The 23,078-nt window shown below is 36.4% G+C and overlaps 1 protein-coding gene across 1 annotated transcript in view; it reads left to right on the top strand.

Annotated features, from left to right (window-relative positions):
* The first annotated feature begins 10,059 nt into the window (after positions 1-10,059).
* The window catches only part of FRK (fyn related Src family tyrosine kinase), an 86,350-nt gene continuing 73,331 nt past the window's right edge, over positions 10,060-23,078 (top strand). Inside the window, exon 1 of the mRNA XM_039870751.1 lies at positions 10,060-11,005. Within this exon, the coding sequence (XP_039726685.1) occupies positions 10,635-11,005 (371 nt within the window). The 5' untranslated portion in view covers positions 10,060-10,634. The remainder of the gene's footprint in view (positions 11,006-23,078) is intronic.

Raw genomic sequence — 23,078 nt, 5'->3', positions numbered from 1 at the left:
TATTCAGAATGACTACATTCTGAATATGTAGAAATCTCTACATCTTTACTATCTTCATTTAGTGTTGTGTTATTTTTTATTTTAGCTATTCTGATAAGTGTGTAGTGGTATCTCATTATGGTTTTAATTTGTCTTTCCTGGTGGCTAATGATGTTGGACATCTTTTCATGTGTTATTTTCCATCTGTATGTTTTCTTTAATGAAATGTCTGTTCATATCATTTGCCCATTTTCAAACTGGGTTCTTTGTTTTATTACTGTTGATTTTGGAGAGTTCTTTGTATATTCTAGTTATTAACCCTTTGTGACATTTGCGATTTGCAAATATTTTATATTTTGTCCCAGTCTGTAGCTTGTATTTTCATCCTCTTAACAAGATCTTTCACAGAACAAAATTTTTAATTTTGATGAAGTCTAATTTATCAGTTTTCCTTTTATACCTAGTGCTTTGGGTGTTAAGTCTAAGAATTCTTTGTCTAACTAGATCCTGAAGAATTAGTCTTTTGGTTTTTCTAAAAGTTTTACAGTTGTACATTTACATTCAATTCCATGATCCATTTTTTTGTTTAATCATTTAAAAATTTTTTAAATTACACTTGGAATATAATATATTAGTTTAAGGTTTACAACACAGTGATTAGACATATATAACTTACAAAGTGATCACCTTGATAAATCTAGGAATGTTCTGACATCACTACAATACTATTGACTATACTTCCTATGCTGTACTCTACATCCTCACGACTGTCTTGTAACTACCAATTTGTATTTCTTAATCCCCTCCTTCTTTTCACCAAACCCTCAACACCCTCCCATCTGACAACCATCAACTGTTCTTTGTGTCTATGAATTTTTTTCTGTTCTGTTTGTTTATTTTCTTCTTTAGATTCCACTCATAAGTGAAATAATATGGCATTTGTCTTTCTCTGTCTGATCTACGCCACTCAGCAAAGCAGGTCCATCCGTGTGGTCACAGATGGCAAGATTTCACTCAGTAATATTGCATTGTGTATATATATATATATATACCACCCCTTATTTATCCATTCATTCATTGATGGCCACCCAAGCACACTCAAGCATCCTCCATATCTTGGCTATTGTAAACAATGCTACAATAAACATATGAATTCACGTGTCCCTTTGAAGTTTCTTAGGATAAATACCCAGATGTGGGATTGCTGGGTATTTCTTGTCTCTTGTTATAGCTTTTGTTTTCTAGTCTACTTTGTCTGGTATAAATATTTGCTACCCTAGCTTTTTGTTTGTTTGTTTCCATTTTCATAAAACATCTTTTTTCATCCCTTTATTTTCAGAATATAGGTGTTTTTCGATCTGAAGTGAGTCTCTTGTAGGCAGCATTTATAAGGGTCTTGTTTTCTTATTCATTCAGCCACCCTATCTTTTGATTGGAGCATTTAATCTATTTACATTTAAAATAAGTATTGATAGATATGTAGTTATTGTAATTTCATTATTCATATTTTTTATCTTTTTATCTTTTTTCTTCTTAAAGGAGTCCCTCCAACATTTCCTGCAATGCTGGCTTGGTGGTGATAAACTCTTTTAGTTTTTTCTTGTCTGGAAGCTCTTTATCTGTCCTTCAATTCTAAATAATAGTTTTACTGGATAGAGTAGTCTTGGAGATCCTTGCTTTTCATCACTTTGAATACTTCCTGCCAATCCTTTCTGGTCTGCAAAGTTTCTGTTGAGAAATCAGCTGACAGTCTTATGCGAGCTTCCTTATAGGTAACTAACTGCATTTCTCTTGCTGCTTTTAAGATTCTTTATCTTTAACCTTTGGTATTTTAATTATAATGTATCTTGGTGTGGGCCTCTTTGGATTAATCTTGTTTGGTACTCTCTGTGCTTCCTCTGCTTGTATGTCTATTTCTTTTACCACGTTAGGGAAGTTTTCAGTCTTTATTTTTTGAAATAGGTTTTCTATTCCTTGCTCTCTCTCTTCTTCTGGTATCCTATGATGAGAATATTAGTATTCTTCATGTTGTCCCAGAGGCACCTTAAACTATCCTCATTTTTTTAAAATTCTTTTTTCTTGTTGTTATTCTGATTGGGTGTTTTCTGCTACCTAATATTCTGAATCGCTGATTTGATCCTCTACTTCATCTAATCTACTATTGATTCCTCCTAAGGATTCTTCATTTCAGTTATAGTATTCCTCACTTCTGACTGGTTCTTTCTCATCTTTTCTCTCTCTACTTTTATGTTTTCCATCTCTTTGTTAAAGTTTTCACTGAGTTTTTCTACTCTTCCTCTGAGTTCATGGAGCATCCTTATAATCAGTGTTTTGAACTCTGCATCTGGTAGATTGCTTGTCTCCATTTTGTTTAGTTCTTTTTCTGGAGCTTTGTTCTATTCCTTCATGTGGGACATGTTTCTTTGTCTACTCATTTTTCCTGCCTCTCTGTGTTTGTTTCCATGTATTAGATAGCACTGCTTTGTCTTCCAGTCTTAGTAGAGTGGCCTATGTAATAGGTGTGCTGTGGGGCCCAGCGGCACTGTCTTCCCTGGTCACCTGACCTGGATGCTCCAGGTATGTCCCTTGTATGGGTTGAGTGTGCCCTTCTATTGTAGTTGAGCCTTGGTTGCTGTTTGCATGTCAGTTGGAGGGACAGACCCTCAGGTTGATTGTTTGTGAGGACTAGCCATGACCAGTGAAAGAGCTGTTATGCAGGGGCTGATCCTATGGAGCAGGATTTGCTTTAGCGGGGCTCTGGTTCCTGCCCAGCCTGCCTTTTGGGTGTGTCATCCTCAAATGTGACCCCTGGTGGTGCTCTGGCTCAGAAGGAATCTGGCCACTGGCATGCAGGCTATGGTCTCCTGGGAAGGGTCCTGCCACAGGCCGAGTTTAGCTGCAACCTGTGAACTGCCTAGGTCCACCTGGCATAAGCCAATAAACAATCTGCAGATGGCTGCCACCCATGCTGAGCTTAGATGTGCCTCAAGAGGCCAAGCTACAAACTGAGGCTGGCTGCTGCTAGTGCCAGAGTTGGGACTGCTCCGCAAGATGTATGGGGCACTCCGAGGCCAGATGCTGCTTGTTTAGGTTTTGTGAACCTTTGTGAAATTTTAGGAAAGCCCACAGCATGAGCCAAGATGGGCTCTTTGTAAGAAAAATCCACTGGAAGCAGCTTTAGTGGGCCCGCAAATTGGGTAGGGAATTACCAGGGAATTACCAGGGCAGGGCAACTAGTGTTAGCCAGGTTGATGAAGATTCAGATATAGCGGCTGCCTGCATCTGCATGCTGGGTGGGAGAGGGTTCAACAAAGGAACAATGGCCTCTTCCAGCACTTCTGTTTGGGAGAAAGCTGCCCCTCCAGCCCTCACCCTGAAGCCAGACAACTCAGTTCCTCCCCATATGTCCCTGGTGCCTCCCGAGCAGCTGCCCCAGCACTGGAGCCCACAGCGAGTGAGTCCATCAGCAATTAAGTCCACGTGCAGGCTCTTTAAAAGGAATGTCTGCAACTCCAGCTGCCCTTTGTTTCCCTCAGCCACAATCTCTGTTGGTTTTAACAGCTATAAATTGTGGGAGCTTCTTTTCCCAGCACTAGAACCCTGGGCTAGGGAACTCTCATTTTTCTGGGGGGACTCCTGTAGTGTGATATTTCTCCCAATTCTTATCCACCACATGTGGGTGTGCCACCATTCATTCTGCATTTCTGCCCCTCCTATCAGTCTTGAGGTGGTCTCTTCTGTGTATCCCCAGTTGAAGGACTTCTGTTCAGCCAGACTTGAGGGGACTCCCAATGATGGTTATTCTGTAATTTACTTGTAATTTTGACATGGTTGTAAGAGGAGGCAAACACAGCATTTACCTGCATTGCTATCTTGACCAGAATTACTCATTTTGAGTTAATTTTTGTATCAAGTGTGATACTTAGTGGAGGTTTTTTTTTTGTTTGTTTTTTTTTGTTTTTTTTTGGTCTGTGGATGTCCTATTGTTCTAGCACTGTTTATTGACAAGGCTATCTTTCTTCAATTGAATTGCTTTTCTACCATTGTCCAGAATCAGAATCAGTTGGGCATATTTTTGAAGGTCTATTTCTGGGTTGTCTATTCAGCTCTATCGATCTGTATGTCTATTTCTCTGATGATGCTACACGGTCTTGATTACCGTAGTTGTGTAATGTGTTGGATATCAAGTGGACTGATTACTCTCACTTTTTTCTTTTTATTATAGCATTTTTAGAAGAGTGCAGTATGAGCAGGTTTGTACTCAAGTAAGATCACTCTGCCTACAGAGTGGCGGATGGTTGGGGAAGCATAAGACTGGAGATAGGAAGATCAACAGTTTGGAGATTATTAAGAAGTTGGAAAGAGCCCAAAATGTCTGAGCTAAGGCAGTGGGATGGAGAGAAAGCAGATAAAGAGAGTAGATGTTAAACAGTTTGAATTCAGAGAATTTGTTCACTGCTTATCTTCAGGGATAAGAAAAAAAAAGAGGACTTTAATGTGCTTATTAAGGTCCTTATTTGGCATAAATTTAACTGAGGCAGCGAATACATGAAAATGATAGGTTTTGTAAGAATTGTAAAGATTTTGATATGCTGAATTTGAAACTGAGGTGCCTGTGGGACATTCTACATAGGCCATCACTATAGGCTGGGATCTCAGCAGATCAGTTGGGGGTGGAGGTGGAGGTTTGAGAATTACCAGGAGAATTACCATGAAGCCATAGATGCAGAGGGCATGGCCACTCAGTAGTGTGTACAGAGGAATAAAGAACCCAGCCAAGGGTTTCATTGAAGATTCCTTCTTAACATCAACTCTAAGGAATAGGAAGAGAGAGACAGACATGCAAGATACTGAGAAAGATTGTCAGATAAAGGAGAAAATCAAGAGGATAGTATTGTAAAAGCTTAGAAAAACTCTTTGACAGATAGTGAAGAGCAGTCAAGTAGAATGAGGATGAAAAAGGAATGATTTGATTTGGCAGATGGCAAGGTATTGGTGATATCACATGGACTACTTTCAATGTTGTGGCATGTGAGGAAGCCAGATTGAAGTCTACGAGTGAAAAGGGGAGAGAAAAATAGGAAAGAGGAAACATTCATTATTTCTCTGAGAAATGTGGCTAAAGAAAGAAGGAGAGAAATGGGGTGGTACCTACAATAGGATGAAGGATTTAATACTTTTTTCTTCTTTTCTTTTTAATGCTTGAGAGACTTGAGCTTGACTATAGGCTTTGAGTAGGGCACTGAGAAAGGCAAGAGAACTAACTGATGGAATTGGATCCCACAAAGGATAATATCAAGAGCACAGACATCGAATTTAATCACCTTTTCTGTCATTGGAAACATATCAGTTAAGATTAGCTTAGGTACATATAATAAAAAGTCAAAATAATTATATCTTACGTAAATAGAAGATAATTTGTCTTTCATATTGCAAACAAGTCTGAAGGTAGGTAGGCACTCCTAGGACACTAGTTCCTTTTTGTTTTTTCTCTTTATATTTTTAAAGTCACCTTATTGTCTAAGATGTCTTCTGGAGGTCCAGCCATCTCACTTGAGTTCCAGGCAAGAAGAAAAAGAAAATAGGGAAAGGAAAGAGTAGATATCCCAGCTGAGTCTGCCTCCTTTAAGACACTTTCCTGAATGTGTCTTACCTCTACCCAATGTCTTCTGCTTATTTTTTTTTGGCCACTTCTAGCTCTGAAGAGCACTGAGAAATGTAGTCTCTAGCTTTTTGCTTCTATACAAATATGATTTTGTTAGTAAGGAAGAAGAAACTAGACATTGGTAGGCACGTTGAAGTTTTTGTCCCAGGAGAAAAGTGCAAGGATTTACAGATGTAGATAAATTTTCTGTTGCAAGAAAAGGAAATTGAATTGGTTAACATTGAATAGATTTGGAATTTCTGTGAATTTCTGTGACAAGGTCACTATCAGAGAAAGTGGCTATCAATAGACACTCTGAAAAGAATGGTGGATAATTTAGAATAGTGATATGAGAAAATGAACAGAACAGCGATTGACCCAACTGGCATATAAAAGAATGTTGAGCAGTGCTAAGGGCTTAGCAGGAGTTGGAGATCATTAATTTGTTTTTGTATAAAACTGAATACTAATAGCTGTGAAATTTTCTGTTGTATTGTTCAGCAAATCAGATACGGGAGTGTGGTTAAATTCATCTAATGTTGTGTGTGTATGTGTTGGATGTGGGGGTTGCAGGAGCTATAAAAATTAAAAGAAGAATTATTTTGGCAGAAATGGACAAGGAGGGCCTAAAGGAGGTATGGTATTTTTATTCAGACCTCAAAATGCAGGTAGGAGTCTGTTGGGAGGGGAAGGAATACCAACCAAAAGAGTGGAGATAGCTTCAGATGTGGAAATAAACAAAACCTATTAGGAGACACAGTAAACCAATTTGGCTGAGTAGGAGAAATAATGGAAGGCAGTAATGCAAGGAGGTTGTTGAAAGGGTACATCTGATAAAGAGCAGTTAAGTACACATTCTTTAAATTCCAAGCCATATCTTCCAGGCAATGAGGATCTGTTGAAGGTTATTATGCAGGAGAGTAATTTAAGATTAAAGTGATGGCTGTTTGCTATAAGGATGGTAGGCAAGAAAATGTCTTTATGAGGCTGGCAAAGGAAATCAACATTCAGGAAACAAGGAGAGAGGAAAGAAGGGAACTACTAAGAGGCAATAGATAGTTGCTCATCTGTGCTACCAGCACTTTTCACACTATAGAACTTTTGCTCTCAATTGTGAATTCTTGCATAAGTATTTATCTCACTTCAATGTCTTCTTTCTCTCCCTTCCTCCCTCCCTCCTGATGACATATGCCAGGAAGCAAGATCTCACATACTCCCAAGAATGACAGTTTGAAGTTTCTTTTTCGCATTTGGAATTGGAGAAGGATTACATGAAGGTGAGAGAAAGCAAGGTGGGGATTAGATTATAGGATATTTAACAGTTTATATGCTCCCTTGAAAGTGGTTATGCCTCTGAGATGTCTGAGAAAGAGGATTCCTCTGGCATTTCAAAGATATATTAAACTAGATGCATAAGAACAATAGACAAGGCTTGTTTGAGGCAAAGATAAACCTTTTACCAAAAAAGTTATATGCCTGGGGTATGGCTAGCCACCAAGACCTGCCCAGTTAGGAATTTATGATCAAATCACCTTTTGTAGCTACTTTCTGTCACTGGACTTGTCAATTTCTCTACAGAACCCCTTTTTCATCCACAGAAAATTTATTCTTCTGGGGAAATAAAACAAATAAGAGCACCAAGTGAAATTCAACAGTGTGTGCCAGGTTTTGAGGTGTGCACAGAGTGGAGGGCCACTAATCTATTATGTCAGAGAAGGTACCACTTGAACCCAGCCTGGAAAAATCACAAGAAAGACACTGGAAAATTACAAGGAAGTCGCTGGAAGTCGCGGTAGAGGAAGAAGAAAAGGTATAGAAGAAAGAGGGCCTCTGGTCTCAGGAGTGGCTGGTTACTTGGTCAACCTGCATTTCACAGTATTGGCGCAGGAGTGTAGGGCTGTGAGGTTAGAGAAGTTAGCAGGGCCTTGTGTGTCTTGCTAGCATTTGGGTCTTATTCCAAATGTGTTGGAGGTTCCTGAATGATTTGACATAGAAGAATGACTGATATTAGCTTTTTAAAAAATAATCATTGAGATTGAATAGTTATAATCTGAGGCTCTGGAGTCAGATTAGGCCAGAGCGATACTCGTGGTTCAGCCACTTGATGGCTGTGTGACCTTGGGAAAGTTACTTAAATTCTCTTAGCTCTAGGTTCTTATTATCTAAGGTTAAAAAAAAATTACTATCTTCTTCTAAGGTATTGTTGTTTTTATTTTCTGAGAATTAAATGATATATCATTGGTAACATTCTTAGCACAGTGCCTGGCACATAGAAACTGATAGCCATTATACTAGTAGTCTGATCATAGCTGACATCGTTACTGTTATAAAAACAGTGGTGTGGTAAAAGATGAGTTAGAGATATGGGGTAAGCTGGAAAGAGACTAGTTAAGAGGCCTCTGGGATAATTTAGAGAAGAATATTCTATATTTTTGTTCAGTACCCAACTGTCATTCAGAAGAATACCAAAAAAAAAAAAAAATTGTGGAATAAATGAAAGAGAAACCTAAGCGGAATTTGGTGATTGATTAGCTCAAAGAAACCAGAGAAAGAATAAAAAATGACTACAAGGCTTCAAGCTTGGGTGACTGCAGAATTCTGGTACTATTGACAAAAGGAAGTGCTTTCTCTCCCCACCCATTGACTCGCTTCCTCAGGCCATTGCTCACCTGACATCTTTAGATGGTCGGCTGCTTTTCCAATTTCATTTACTAGCTCAGTTACTGTGCTGTGCAGGTCTGCCACTTTGTCTCTTTCTGAAATGCTTTGTCATAACCATAAAGGAGGAATATTTGAATTTAGAACCTTTGAATTTTTATTGATTGATTGATTGATTGATTGCCTACAGCACCTGATATTCCTAGGTGGTCTCCCATCCAAGTACTAACCAGGCCTGACCTAAATTTTTGAAGTCTCAACTTCACTTACAAATTGGTTTTGAAAACATCTCTTGGATCCAAATCTTATTTCATTTCTAGATCACATAGATGTCTCTGGAAAAACTTTAACATCTATGCCTCTGTTTAGAGGAGTTAATCAAATCCTGCATTTTTACAATTAATATTGTGTTTGGCACAAAATATTCTTACAGCTTTTCAATATTATATAATTGCTATTTTCTGTTTTATATGTGGAATTATGTTTTAATCTCATATAACAAACAAACAAACCTAGCACAACTTTTGGCTTTTCTTTCCTGCCACATTGGTACTTCTCTGACTCTGAAGACAATTGGAGAAACCTGGGAACATGACAGGAGATATTATTATAACCAAATGATCTGTCTACCCTGAATGCCTGATTTTAGTATAGGTAATGGTAGGTGGGGCTGTCGCCATGGTTCTCTGGTTTTCTTCTTTTCCTTTTTTTATTTTTTCTTGTTCTTAAGTTTGATTATTCTGATTACTAAAAATGCCTTGCTGTTTGACAAAGAACAGGAATTTTGAGATGGTACTGGGGCTAGGTTAGCTAGTTTCAAGGCTCTGCCAACATTTAGAGAGATTGTTTTTAAGGGAGAAACTTTTAAATAAATGTCTTATTCAAAAACAAGTGGCACATCGTAAACAAGTTTGCAGTGCTCTCTACTACTGAAAATGGCAGTGCATTGATCCATCCAAACTCATTGCCCAAGTATTTTTGGGATCCAGAACATGTGTGTGAGACAGCTGCTCTGAATGAGGGAAGTAGAACAAAACCCACTGCCTGTCAGGATTGCTGTCCTTGTCTCAGCTTCATCAGGTCCTAAGCTTCTGCCCACGGAGTTAGTAAGAGCTAGTATAGACCTGGAGATTAGAGTTTAACAGGAGGAGCTTCTACAGCAGCATACGCAGCACTTCTACGCTTTCTCTCCACTGGCCACCTAGTTTGTATGTGTGTGTGTGTTTCAGAAATAGTACACGAGGGATGGGAAATTAAGTGTTTCTGTGGGAAAAAGCAGTGTTTCAGGTTCTCAGCATTTTAGTCAGCTGCTTTCATACTTTTCCCCAGACTGTAAATAGACTTCGAAGCTATTAAAATCTATTTGTGGTGATGTAAAAAGGTAGAGAGTCAATGATTCTTTCCCAGTTGTCCTCTGTCCAGTAACAAATACCCAAATACTTCAATTTGTCTATGTCCCTAGTGGTGGCAAGACGATCCTACTCTTTTATTTTATTTTATTATTTTATTTCATTTTATTATTTTATTTATTTTACTTATTTGTTTGTTTGTTTGTTTGTTTGTCTGTTTATTGAGTGGGGATCTCTGCCTTTAATTTCCTTGTTGGGAACCCAGAAAGACAAAAAGCTCCCTGGGCTAGCCTGTTTGTCCAGGAGTAGGAATTTTGGCAGCAACTTTAAGAGTTTGGCTTCCTGATGAGGGCGCTGGTCTCTTTTGGGTGTGGGAGAAGGGAGAGCTAAAGAGGGCGGGAATCTCAGATCACAGACGAAAAGAAACCAGGAAGTAAGGAGAAATTATTACAGGCCGTTCATAGCTTAGGATGTTAAAGGCAATAGCCTTGGCTGGTTGGTTATTCATTAGCAAAAAGGAAAGAGCACTGGGGGTCAGAACTGGTCAAACTACAGAGACAGACCTGAAGCAGGGAACGATCTCCTGGCAAAGGCAAGATGTGGAGATCTTATCCGCAGCTAACATTTTTCTCTTGTTAACTTTTTCTTGGGACAAATGCAAGGTGACTCTTTTCTGTTCTCAGACTCTTGTCTAAATAAAGCCTTCTTAATTTTATTTTTGTTGCGGATTCCTAGGCAGACAAGAAGAAAAGGCATCTTGCCACTGGGCAGCTGCCCAGCTCCAACTCGGTTTTGTTCTGGGATAGTAGCTACAACCACAAAGCAAGCTGGTGAGTCTCTGCAAGCAGCCAGGTCTGCTGGATTGTTGTGAAGCAGGGCTTTGCACACTCTCCGAAGCCTAGTGAATTGGTGCTGATTTCACAGTTGCCTGCTGCAGGAAGAGAAAGTGGATCTGCAGAGACAAAGGGGAGAGGGGCTTCTCCCCTCCTCTCCATCAGGGCAGCATGGGCAACATCTGTCTGAGGCTCTGGGCGTACTTGGAGCCCTGTTTCCCTTGTTTATTCCAGGAGGCAGACAAACTGGATGTGATTGAGAACCCAGGGGCCCACTGTTCCCCTGAGGCTCCCCAGCCTCAGTGTCAAGAGCCCAAGAGAAGCCATGGCCACTACTTTGTGGCCCTGTTTGATTACCAGGCTCGGACTACAGAGGATCTGAGCTTCCGTGCAGGCGACAAGCTCCAAGTCCTGGACACTTCCCACGAGGGCTGGTGGTTTGCCAGACACTTGGAGAAAAGGGGAGATGGCACCCGTCAGCAGCTACAGGGCTATATTCCTTCTAACTATGTGGCCGAGGACAGGAGCCTACAAGCAGAGCCGTGAGTAGTACAAACCCACACTTTATTTCTCAACTCTTTGAGGGCAAGTAATGAGTTTTCTTTCCTACCTATATCTGCAACCCCCTAATTTCCGAAGAGCTGTCTAGAAAGTATGAGGAGGTACTGGCAAGAACTTTCTAATTAAAACACACCTTTCCTTTTAAATGAGGAGACCCGGGCAGGTTATTATTGTTGAAATGACTTCTATTTCAGTCTGTATACCCACAGGCCCTGGGTGCATTTTCATCAACATCGACAAGTGGTGCATTTAGTACTCTACCTTTTCTTTGGCTGTAAAATAAGTCATGCCTCACTTTAACAACAGAACTACATTGTATTTGCATGGATATCATAGATCTTCCTTAAACCATGCTTTTAAATCTAAAACCTGCTCCTCACCTCTCTTTTTCTGTTACTCTATCAAGACATTTAAAGCATCCACTTCAGCCCTAATTCTAATCTCAATCTCTTTTCATTCTGATAGACACGCACAGGTCTAACTAACATAGACGGTAACATTTAGAAAATTTAGAAGTTGCTAAGTTTTCGCTACGTTCTCATGACATTTTTCTTTGAGTCCCAGACATGGAGTTATGCTACCCAAATTATGATATCTTTTGGTTTAGATTATGATTAGAAACTCACCAGCTACAAATATTTAGTAAGTTTTAACAAGAAAAATAATGATATTTCCCCAGAGGAGGAGATAAAACTTTACTCTGATATTTGAATAAACCCTATGAATTATAGTGGAACGAAAAAGGAAGATTTTATGTACTTATTCACTTATGCATTCATCCATTCATCTGTCCATGCAAATGACAGTAGTGGCATGGTGAGTGAGGGAGGGGGAAGGTTATGCTAGTGGTGGTTGAATATGAAGTAGCTAAAGCACGGTCTCGACAGTGGATATCCAGAGTCTGGTGAGTTGAGAAGCAAGTGGGGACTATTATTGGCCCTAATCTTGTTCCTTCCTCTTTCCAGTGCAATCCAAGAGTAGGAAAGTCTCTTGGGAACCATTTTATAGAATGGATCCTTGGTAGAGGAACCACTGGGGATTCCTTTTCTTACATGTTTCTTCTTTTTATGCGAGCTGCCGCATCCCTTATTGACCTAGGGAATAAAATGGTAGAGAAGAGCCATGGAGCATTGCTGCTGCTTTCCAAACTCAAATCCAAATACGAAAGGGTGTTTGGTGATTTTTGAGATTCTTTCCAACACTAAGAGCCTATAAATGTTTAGAAGGTTTTTATTTTATACCTAAGTAGAACTAAATTGAAATCTAGACTTTGACGAGTAGAATCGATCGGTTCTCAAATGAGAGAATCACCTGTATGAACATTTATTTTCTGTAGGAAATACCTTTACTTATTTACTGAGTGCTTATTTATGGGCATTTATGTTTTCACTACTGTGATTTCCAGATAAGGTATGGTATCATGTATGTTTTATATTCAGTGTAACATATGTATACTTTTATAACAAATACTACAGTATTAACAATAGTGCCTTGAATTCATAATCTACTACTTTTAAATATGTTCAATTTATATAATTGCTTAGGTCTGCCTCTGTTTCCTCATCTACAAGGTCTCTGGGGTCACCTAGACCTCTGGATTCCCTGGGAACATGAGCTCTTAGGTTTTGGCTATATTCATACTTGACATACTTGAATAAAGCAAGTGCTGAAACAAGGCAAGCAATTCAAAAATGATAATGTTCTGTGGCTCAAGCACAGTGTCCTTACTTATTTAGAATCCCTTTAACAAACAAAGTAAAACAACTAAAGCATCGTGGCTATTTTTTGATTCTCAAGGGCTATCTGTAGCCAAGAATACTTTTCTCCCTCTGCACATAACTCCTGACCTTTCCTTTTGGAATTGGTTCTCAGCAGTGTTCCCACATGTCACTACTGTCCTAGATCTCTAACAGTGAGCTTCCCTTGGGGTTCTTCACCATCTACTGGAATAAAAATTTGACGTCCACAAGATGCTGCTGCTGTGCCTCCTGGTCAGCATGGGCCACTTGTTTCCTTTTAAGTGTACACCATGGTCTTCACCTGTGGACCCAGGTTACTCATGAGGGTTCATGCCACCGAATGGCTAAACTGCTTCAATACTTTTGGTTCAGTAACTGTGGCCTCTAGAATTCCATTCCATTTCAAGAAGTTATTTTAACAGTCTTCTGAGTGAGGATGTCTAAGTGGCTCACACAGTGCATTAATACCTGAAACTATACAAAAGAAACTTCCTTTAATTTCTTTTTTCACTGTTTTTCAAACTCATACTTCATTTTTTTCCTAATGAATATTGTGAAAGTTCATGTAGTTTATTTTACAATGAGCTCAATATGTAGCATTAAGTAAAGATTATTGTTTATATTCACATGTATGAGATGGGAGGCAACGGTAAAACAGTGAAAGTCGAGTTATCTAATTCTTAATTAGACTAGTTTAGTGCAATTCATCTGTTTATGTCTTTATTCTTGACTAGCAGTGCAAATACTTCTGGAGTTATTAGTGCCAGGGAAAACAGTTGAAGGTGTTAGTGTTTGGTTTGTTTGTTTGTTTTTAATACCAGGAAGTAGAGATGCTAAAATAAGAACTAGACCATTGTTAAAAGATAAACCACTTTAATAATTGATTATTATTCCACCTATAAATGATTTACCCTTTTTGAATATCTTGCATTAAATGATATAATAAACCTGTTCTCCCTACCCACTTCCTTTTCTAGGAGGCATGATGCCTTCTGCTTTGTTCTTCATTCTCAGGATTTCTTTGACTATTCAGGATTGTTTGTGGTTCCATATAAATTTTAGGAGTGTTATTCTATTTTTGTAAAAAAATGCTGTCGGACATAGATAACCTTCTATTCATTTGCGTCTTCTTTGATTTCTTGCATCAATATCTTATAGTTTTCAGAGTAGCGGTCTTTTATCTTCTTAGTTAAATTTTTTCCTAGGTATTTTATTGTTTTTGATGCTATCTTAAATGGGATCAATTTTTAAATTTCCTTTTGAGAAGATTCATTTTTAGTGTATGGAAATGCTACTGATTTTTGTTTGTTAATTTTGTGTTCTACAGCTTTACTGAATTCATTGATTAGATCTAACAGATTTTTGTTGGTAGTTTATGAGATAAAAGCGTTAGTATTTTATGAAGTATAAAGATAATGGAATTTCTCTCCCTCCAGTTTAGGGCACATTTTCCTAATTGTGCACCTCTTTAATATATCAGCTAGAGTTCTGTCAAGATTTCATCTAATTTAAGGTCATTGTCATTGTCTGTCTTGACATACAAGTGTCATAGAGAAATATGTCATAGAGAAAGTGACATAGAGAAATAAAGTAATCTATTCTCAGAAAAAAAAAATTCTCTTACACCATCATTTAAGAATAGAATTGCAGTTTCACTATTTGGTGATAAATTATTTAAAGGTAGAATAATGTGGTTTAAAATTAATTAGAATATTCACAAACTATTCCAACATATCTACTTTGAGTAGTTCAAAATCACTAGAAAATCACCTGTGAGCTAGCAGCCCCACAATTGTTCTTTATCCAGATCATTTATTTCTTTCCCTTTGTGTTAGTTTTCAGGGAAGACTAAATGCATATACGTGGAAAATGAAAATAATGCATTTTCAGTTTCTCCCCTCCAGGACAAAGTATACTTAAATACCATGGTTTAAAAACTAAGTAAAAATGAAGTTTACATATATAAATAAAATACATTATAAGAGTACATATATATGGCTATTTATCAAATGTTTTGGATAAATTCAAGATAAGAATTTTAGGACAAATAATTTAAATCATCAAAAGTATTTATATGCCAAGAAATTAATTACAAAAGTCTGTTATTAAATGACTTAATTACCTGTAGAATTTTGATGCATCCTTCTTTCCCTATCCTTTGATGTAAAATAACAATATGACAAATATGTTCCTAAAATAATTAATATATAATAAATTACATGTCAGGTAAAACATGATTTTTATATTTATAGCACTATGTTTATGTTAATATAACTGTTTATCTTTTCTATATAATAAAGTTTTATATAAATTATCACCAGTTTTAAGAAAATAATAATTAACTGCTAAATTAAAATAAATTTTATAAGAATAAAGGCAAAGTCATAGAAGAAAAAAGGGAACCAACTGAACTGCATTAAAATCACAGTTAAAGTGTAAGTGCAATTGATAACAGTTTAAAATAGTTGATTAACAGCAGTAATACTTGATTACATGGATCTCAAAATACCAGTGAGAAACAATGAAGTGACATAATATGGAGTCATTAAAATTAGTCAGGAGTCATAATTTTTTCTAAGAAAATTGATAAAATTGATAATACTTTAAGGTTTAAATTGCAATACACCATTCAGAACCACTCTCTCTATTAAAGTATTAATTACTCTTTTCAGGTTTTCAACAAATTATTAATGACGGAAAAGAAATTTATGTGAGCGAAATAACTCATAAACTACTGTGCACCAATTCTAAAGATTAGAACCTAAATTCCAAATTGGTCTAATTCATTCTTGGGAAAAAGAAAAAGATTATATTGGTTTATTTTTTTCAAATTAGTTAGTTTTCGTTCAAGTGAATTTATTTAAATGTTTGGTTTATCTCTGTAGATATATCTAGTGTTACTTTTTGATAAATAGAAGTCAAGCATCTCATCAAACTGATATTGTCAAGATAGACATAACCTTCTATACGATAAAGCAGGACTAACTTTATTAAGCAACTACTATATCCTGTCCACTAGGTCTTGAGGCTCTTAAAAAAACAAACGAAAAAGACTTTTCCTCAATTAAATCTGTCTGGTTATCAGCTCAGAAAATTCCCTTCAGATTTTCCAACTGCCAATACCACAGTGAGAATCTAAATGATAAATACAAATCAGCGCAATCTTTGCGTTCTTCTGGGATATTTTGACTAGGTCCAAACATTAGTGGTATAGAGTTTTAATTGAAATATAATGCTGGTCACCCTATGATCTAGCCTGGATGTGTTTAAGAACACAGCCTGTGGGTCTAGATGACCTGGATTTGAATCTGGCTTTGTCACGACTCAGCTGTGTGACCTTGAGCAAATTATTTGACCTTTCTGCCTCAGTTTCTCATCTGTAAAATTGGAATAAAAATGACACTTCTTTCATAGGATCGTTACATAACATAAATGAGATTATTTGTACAGAAAGTGTGCACTGTAGAGAACCTGCCACACAGTGAAGACTTAATAAGTGTTATTTAGTTGGGCAGCTCCTTCGTTATTTCTGTCCAAATGGATCATACTTTGTATATCTCCATTCTAGCCTCAGTTCACATGCTAAGTATCTTTCAGTCTTTCTTCTATATTCTCCCTCATCTGTGGTCTTGGGCTTCACACAGGCAGGCTGTTCTCATGGCTGCAAGTCTCTCCATTCTCTTCTTTACCTGACCAACTCTCACTTATCCTTTAGGTCTCACTTTGTTTCTATCTCCCCGTAGACTTTCCAGACATTCTAGATTACATTAGGTGTTCCTGCTTAGGCCCTTTACCTTTTTTTGTCATTATTGCTTATTTATTTTCTACAAGACCATAAGCTCCAGATATGGGAGGTAGGAAGGGGAGCCATTGCCTTGGGCCCTAGATCTTACTGTGATGCCTATGCATAATAAGTCTTCATAAATATTGGTTGGGTCAATGAATAATTAAATGAATGCTTGCTTATCAACAAATCTCAGGTATTTTAAAGAGCAACTGACAGAGCCATCTCTTTTCTTCAACTGTTCCTCTCTGAGTTGCTTTTCTACCTATCAGGAAAATTAAAGGCATAGGCCATGTTGCACGTTTTTTTCTCTCAGTGAATTCTTTCAGCCTTAATTTCTAGTTAAACTCACAGTCATAATAGCATAATTTCCAGGCTCCCAGAAATTAGTGGCTCTGATCCACCAAACGGGGAGAATATTTGGGGTTTCACAGACAGATTCAAATATTCTTTGTAACATAGAATGAATATCAAACCAGGAACAGGTTGTGAACCTCATTGAAGTGGTATCTAAAAATCACATTTATACATATTAAACTATACTGTAGTTATATTTAGAATAAAAGAATTACTGACTTGAGCTTTTAAATGGACAGAAAACTAAAAGTCAGTTTACAAAATTAATGTTATGGGACCAGACTTGTAATTTCAGTTTTTTTTGCTCAACATACATAATTTCAAAGTATTATGTATATGAAATATTTTTCAGTTTGTGCATGCTGAAAGTTTGACAATTTAACTGAATATTAGTAGATTTTCATTGTTACATTCTAAAACATTACCAAACAAAATAATTATATGTTCTTTTTACTCATTTTCTTACTAATTAGCTGCTAATTTCTCTGTAGCATTCCCTGGCTCCTATTTTTAATGGGGGTTGTTAGCACTTCTTAGCTCTGGGAGGATTGGGTCAGTTTTTCTGAGGAAGGTAGTTATGCAGATTAATAGCAGCTTGAATGACCTTACTGCTGTTTTCCTCAAGCCTGCAACTTTAGTGTTAGTTTGTGTGAATGTTTCTCTGAAGACTAATGTAATAGAAGAATTTTGCTAAAATGCAGAGATGCAAATGTAGATCCTGTGATCTATATTAACCACCTTCTTGCTTATGTGTTTAATTTCAAATGCTATAAATGACTATCTCTTGTGTAAGATCTTTTATCGTGTCATTTTTTTCTACAAAGTTTTCAGTTAGATTTTTTCTTCATTTAAAATCTGAATTAATTTAGTGTTAGATTCTTAAATGTTTTTCTTTCTTCTTTCTTATTCACATGGCATATTTTATACTACCTTTAAATTCAGACCAAATTTCTCAATTGAGATTTTTTCATGAATTCTGTGCCTTTATTAAAGAAAAATAAAAATGCAATTCAAGAAGAGCTATTATTAAGAACTTTTGCAATTTAAGAAAGTTATTACTAAAAACTTTTGAACTTTATATTAGATATCTAATTTTAAAGGCATTTGGAATGTTATATCAAAATAAATATTTCCATCAACACAAATGTTGCATACCACATTGTCAGCATGCTTTGGAGGATTCAGAAAAATCCCATATGGCTCCTATGAAAGGCCAATATTGTTGATAGATTTAAAGTCATTCCATGCTATTCTAATCTAACCTATATCTTCTTGCCATTTCTGAATATTAATCAATTATGACATACCAAGATTAACATTACAGGCAGGAAAGTAATCCTATAAGCCTCAGAAGTGTGCTGATTGCAAAGTCACTGCCAAGAAGTCATCTCTGAAGCATGCCTGTGTCATTTCTGTATAGTAAGACTCAGGACACTTTCTCCAAAATTTTTTCAGCATTTCTAGTTATTAAAGAAGATAGAGCCTTTGAGATTCATGTATTCATTTAATAACCTTTTTGTATATATTTATTAAAAGGACTGTTTTTGTCTAGTGGGATACCAAAATGAACAACACAGTGTGTTTCTGGAGAATTTTATAATCTCTGTAGGTAAGACTAGTGAACCAAGCACGTATATCAATGCCCTTCAGCAAAAGACCACGAGGAACATACCGTAGTGGTTTATTATTCATTCAGGAAAGGAGAATATATGCCATGGACAACAGTGGATCATCTCAGTAATAGTGTGTTAGCAAGAATGCTTATAGGATTTGGGGGGTGTGATTTTGGGGAGGGTTCAAGAAAGTAAGGCTTGGCTCTGGATGGATTGCTTTCAGGAATTGGGGATAACCGTATGATGGAGTATCTTGATAAATTTTGTTGAGAAGGGAGACTAGATTGAGATTAGAGCTTTGGTTGGTAAAGAAACAAGAGTCACTTGTATTAACCAAAATAGGTGGATGTTTGGTCACTTTTGTGGTTGGACAATGACCATATTTTTATGGATGTTCAGACATGATTAAGAGTGATCCGGTCTTGTTTTTTTCTTGATCCATCATAGTCACAGAGCGGCCTGTCTGATGTTGATGTTCTGTGAGATTGTTTATGTTCAATGGGAGAACACCAAGGCCTTGCCATAAGTGCCAGGCCAACTCCTGGATGTTAGGGACTGCTTTTGCTTTCTTAGCTACTATAAGACAGATGCTGATAAATGCTATAAGAATAGCACGAACTGTCATAAAGCATGCACTTAAAAAATAATTGTTTAATGTATGAATGAAGAAACAAATACATCAATGAATGTGTGCAAAGGGAGAAGAGATCAATGCTGGTTTGGGGAACATCATATTTTTTTCAGATCACATGACTTTCTTCCAAAAAGCTTTTTCTAACCTTCATGGGAAGAATTCAAAATTTGTTCTCACCATTTTTATTTCTTGTTAGTAAAACAATAGTTAATAATAACCGATGTTTATTGGGGGCTTACTATTGTGCTACTCACCACACAAATAACTTCACTTGCATTATCTTAATATATTACAACCTTATGAAATAGATACTTTTATTATTTCCATTTAAAGATGAGGAGACCAAAACTAGGAGAGATAAAGTAATCTGCTTAAGGCTACACAGCTAATAAATGATGGAACTGAGATTTGTTCACCTCTAGGTTGCTTCTAGAGTCTGTGCTTTTATCATATAATGGCTAGTTGTAAAACTTCTACTTTTCATATAAGACTGTGAAGTCTTTGAGGGAAGAGTACTTGTGTTTCCTGTATCATGCCTGGAAAACTACTTAAGACAGTGTTTCTGCTCCAGAGAATTTATTATCTCAGGAGGAAAAATTATTTCCTCCTGAAACTGTAAATTCCCTGTAAACACTGTCTTATTCACTTTTACTCAGTGCTTATTGACAGGACTGTTCAGTTCAAGTTGTTGAATATGGAGGAAGAGATGTAAAAGTATATTCAGGAAATGGTTTAGTGGTTATATGGTTAAATGATTACATGGTTATATGGTTTAGTTAAACCATTCACGCAAAGGAGTTATTCCAAAAGTCATTGGCATGAAGTTATAAGGGTTCAATTTCAATTTGTGTTACTGTTGAAAAAAAAAAGAAGGGTAAGGATAGGAACAATCTCATGAATGAAATATTAAGGGAAAATAATTAACATTTTAAAGTAACTTCAATGTGCTAAGCACATAAAACTGTATACACAAGCTAATTTAATCTTTATAATAGTCCTGCAAAGCAAATTTTCTTATTACTATTTTTAGGATGAAAAATTGAAACTCAAATTTAAATAAATCCCCAAACATTTTTATCTGGTAAATAGAAGCAAAACTACAAATTAGATGTAAGGGAGAGAATTTAAATTATGTGATTTGGGACCAGGTGAAATATTAAGAGAAATATCCATTTCATAAAGTAACTTTTATGGAGGGGTATATGGTTGAAACAGAAAGTAAGACAACACATTCACTTTTAGCATGTTGAATTTGAAAAACTAGTAATTCATCTCAATGAAGATGTCTAGAAGAAATTTAGAAATATAAAAATTGAGAAAAAGAGATACGTCTATTTTGTAAAGATGGATTTTTGAAGGCATTCACACAGAGGTGTTACACATGTCACAGGAATATAAGAACTGCAGAGTATTCTAGTCTTCAGAAGGATTATAAGAACAGTAGAGTGAGAGTCCAAGAAACAGAAGAAGGGGCCAAAGATGAACTCTTTAGAAATGCCCATAGTTTAGGTAAGCGTGGTGTGTAAATTGTAGTGATGGCCCCGTTTATTCATGCCTCCTTGCATTCATACTCTTTGGTAGCCTTTTTTCCACACAAACTCTCAACTTTGCCAAGTGACTTGCTTTGGATGACGGGACAATAGTAAATGTGACAAAAACAGAGATTGAAAGGCACTTGCACCTTGGGACTAGCTTTCTTATTGCTCTTGAAGTTATGCAACTACAATAAAAAACCCAGCAAACCTCCCGGAGGATGAGAGACTGTGAAGAGAGGTCCTGTTTGTCCTGGCTGACTCACCAGCTGACCAGAGACTCAGAGATCAAGGGCAGCTAAGATCAGTGGAACCCATCCCAAATTACTCACCTTTAGATTCATGAGTTGACTAAGTAGTTGTTATGAAGCAAAACCTAACTAATACAAGGAAGAAAAGCCACTGAATAACGAAAAATTCATAAAAGTAGAAGAAAAACAAAGAGCGTCTTTTTCAAAATAAAAAGATAGAATATCAAGAAAGTAGTTTTGGGTCAAATGCTTAAGAAAGGTCAGAGTGATGAGGAAGAGCTGAAGACCATGAGATTTGTTGGAAGATTACTGGTGACACTAAAAAGTAGTGTCATAAGGTAATTATGAATGATGGTAATGAAAGAAAGTTAAAGTGGGGAACTTTACCCTCTGTCTGGGACTCTTCACTGGGAGTTTTAGTCTGAGTTGAGCCATAGAAAACATATTGTATAGTAGGGCTCTACACGTAGGACTTGGGTCCATCCTGAGAATCAGAGCTGAGGGAAAGCACAATCAGAAGAGGCAGTGGAACCCAGCTGCCTCCATCTCTGAGTAGAGTGTTCAGGGTTCTCAGAACTATGCCTGTTTGGTTGGGATTTACAGAAGCTTTCATCCTCTCTAGGGCATCGAAGTTGATAGTTTTTCAATATTCTTTGGTGAGTTTGGATATTTGGCATTGGAAGTTGGGGCAGTGTGAAAATAGGTTGAGGGTTCATCTTTAGTGCAGTCAGTCTGGCCTTCCCAAAATTGTTGGAAAAACTAAAGTGTTTTTTTTCTTGGGTGCTATACTTACAAATTTTAGGGTCATATGGGAACATTGAGCTCAGTTCTAAGTCTTATAGTAGACCTAGGCAAAAAACATACATAACTTTTTAAAAAGTTTGTCTGCAAAGGAGAGATAAAGGGCAGTATATTAAAGAAGCATCATGATCACAGCTTACTTGGAAATACTGAGTCACTTTAACAGCTTCTAAAAATACTTCAATACTTAATTATATCCATGGTACTTACATTTTTAATACTTCTTTTCTATGGTATAGTAGTAGAACTATTTTACAAAATTAAAAGAACATACTAGGGTCCACTTATTCCAGTTATATTTTATATACAAAAAAGGAATACATAGTTCTTTTTGCATTTCCCTAGAAAGATGGAGAGTGGATTAGGTAAGCCCAAATTGTCTTCCATTGTATCCTATAATTATAAGATATTTCTCTTTTTAACTTCAGACTCTTAAAATTCAGTGAATGCAGTGCTGTTTCAGATAAAAACAATACAAAATTGACTCAATATTTTGTATCTGTGTTATGCAATAGTTTATAGGGAAACAGGCAGATATTGGTTATGATGCTGAATCATTTTGAACTTGTGCTATCTCTTAACCAAAAGCCCAACTGAAGAAGTTTAGGAACAGGAAAATCATGCTATTAATTTAGTAAGTCCTGGTAAAATGGTAGAAAGCAAAATAGTTACACGATTATTAGTGGAGATCAAAGAATCCCCACAAATGATTTTTTACTTCTGATAATTTTGGTGCTTAATGAAACTCCTGTTATCTTTTAAAACATAATTGTCCATTTTCTAAAAATTTTAATATACAAAATTGTCTAGTTTATCAATGCTTCTTTTAACTTTAGTTTTAAAAATCAATGTGTTTGATAAATTTAAGGTAAGTTTTAAAGCATGGTGATTAAGAAGCATCCATATAACCAGCTAGCCCATGACCTAAACTATTACTAATAATGGACCTATAAGTTCCTTTCCTGCCCAATCCCTAAAGTAATATCTTTTACCTAGAAAAATGTTGTTAGAAAATTTCTAATACCAAGACTGCAATACAATGTCCATTTATAAGAGAGGAATAAATTGTGGTTTATTTATTCAATTAAATATTTTGCAATAGCTAAAATGGTGAATTGAGTGGCATGCAATAGCATGAATGAATTTGAAAGCATGTTGAGTGAAAAGAAAATTTCAAGAGATTGCATATAATATGATTCTAGTTTACAATGTCTACAAATAATATATTATTTTCCAAATAATATATTGTTTGGGCATGTGTGTTAGTAAAGTATAAATGAAGTAAGGGATTGATAAACAGAGCTGTTTGATTCAGTCATTTAAGTATTATAGGTTCTATACTT

The sequence above is a fragment of the Pteropus medius genome, unplaced genomic scaffold (genome assembly GCF_902729225.1).
Source record: "Pteropus medius unplaced genomic scaffold, Ma_sr-lr_union100, whole genome shotgun sequence".
In the NCBI taxonomy this organism is placed as follows: domain Eukaryota; kingdom Metazoa; phylum Chordata; class Mammalia; order Chiroptera; family Pteropodidae; genus Pteropus; species Pteropus medius.
This window is presented reverse-complemented; position numbering and strand designations above follow the sequence as displayed.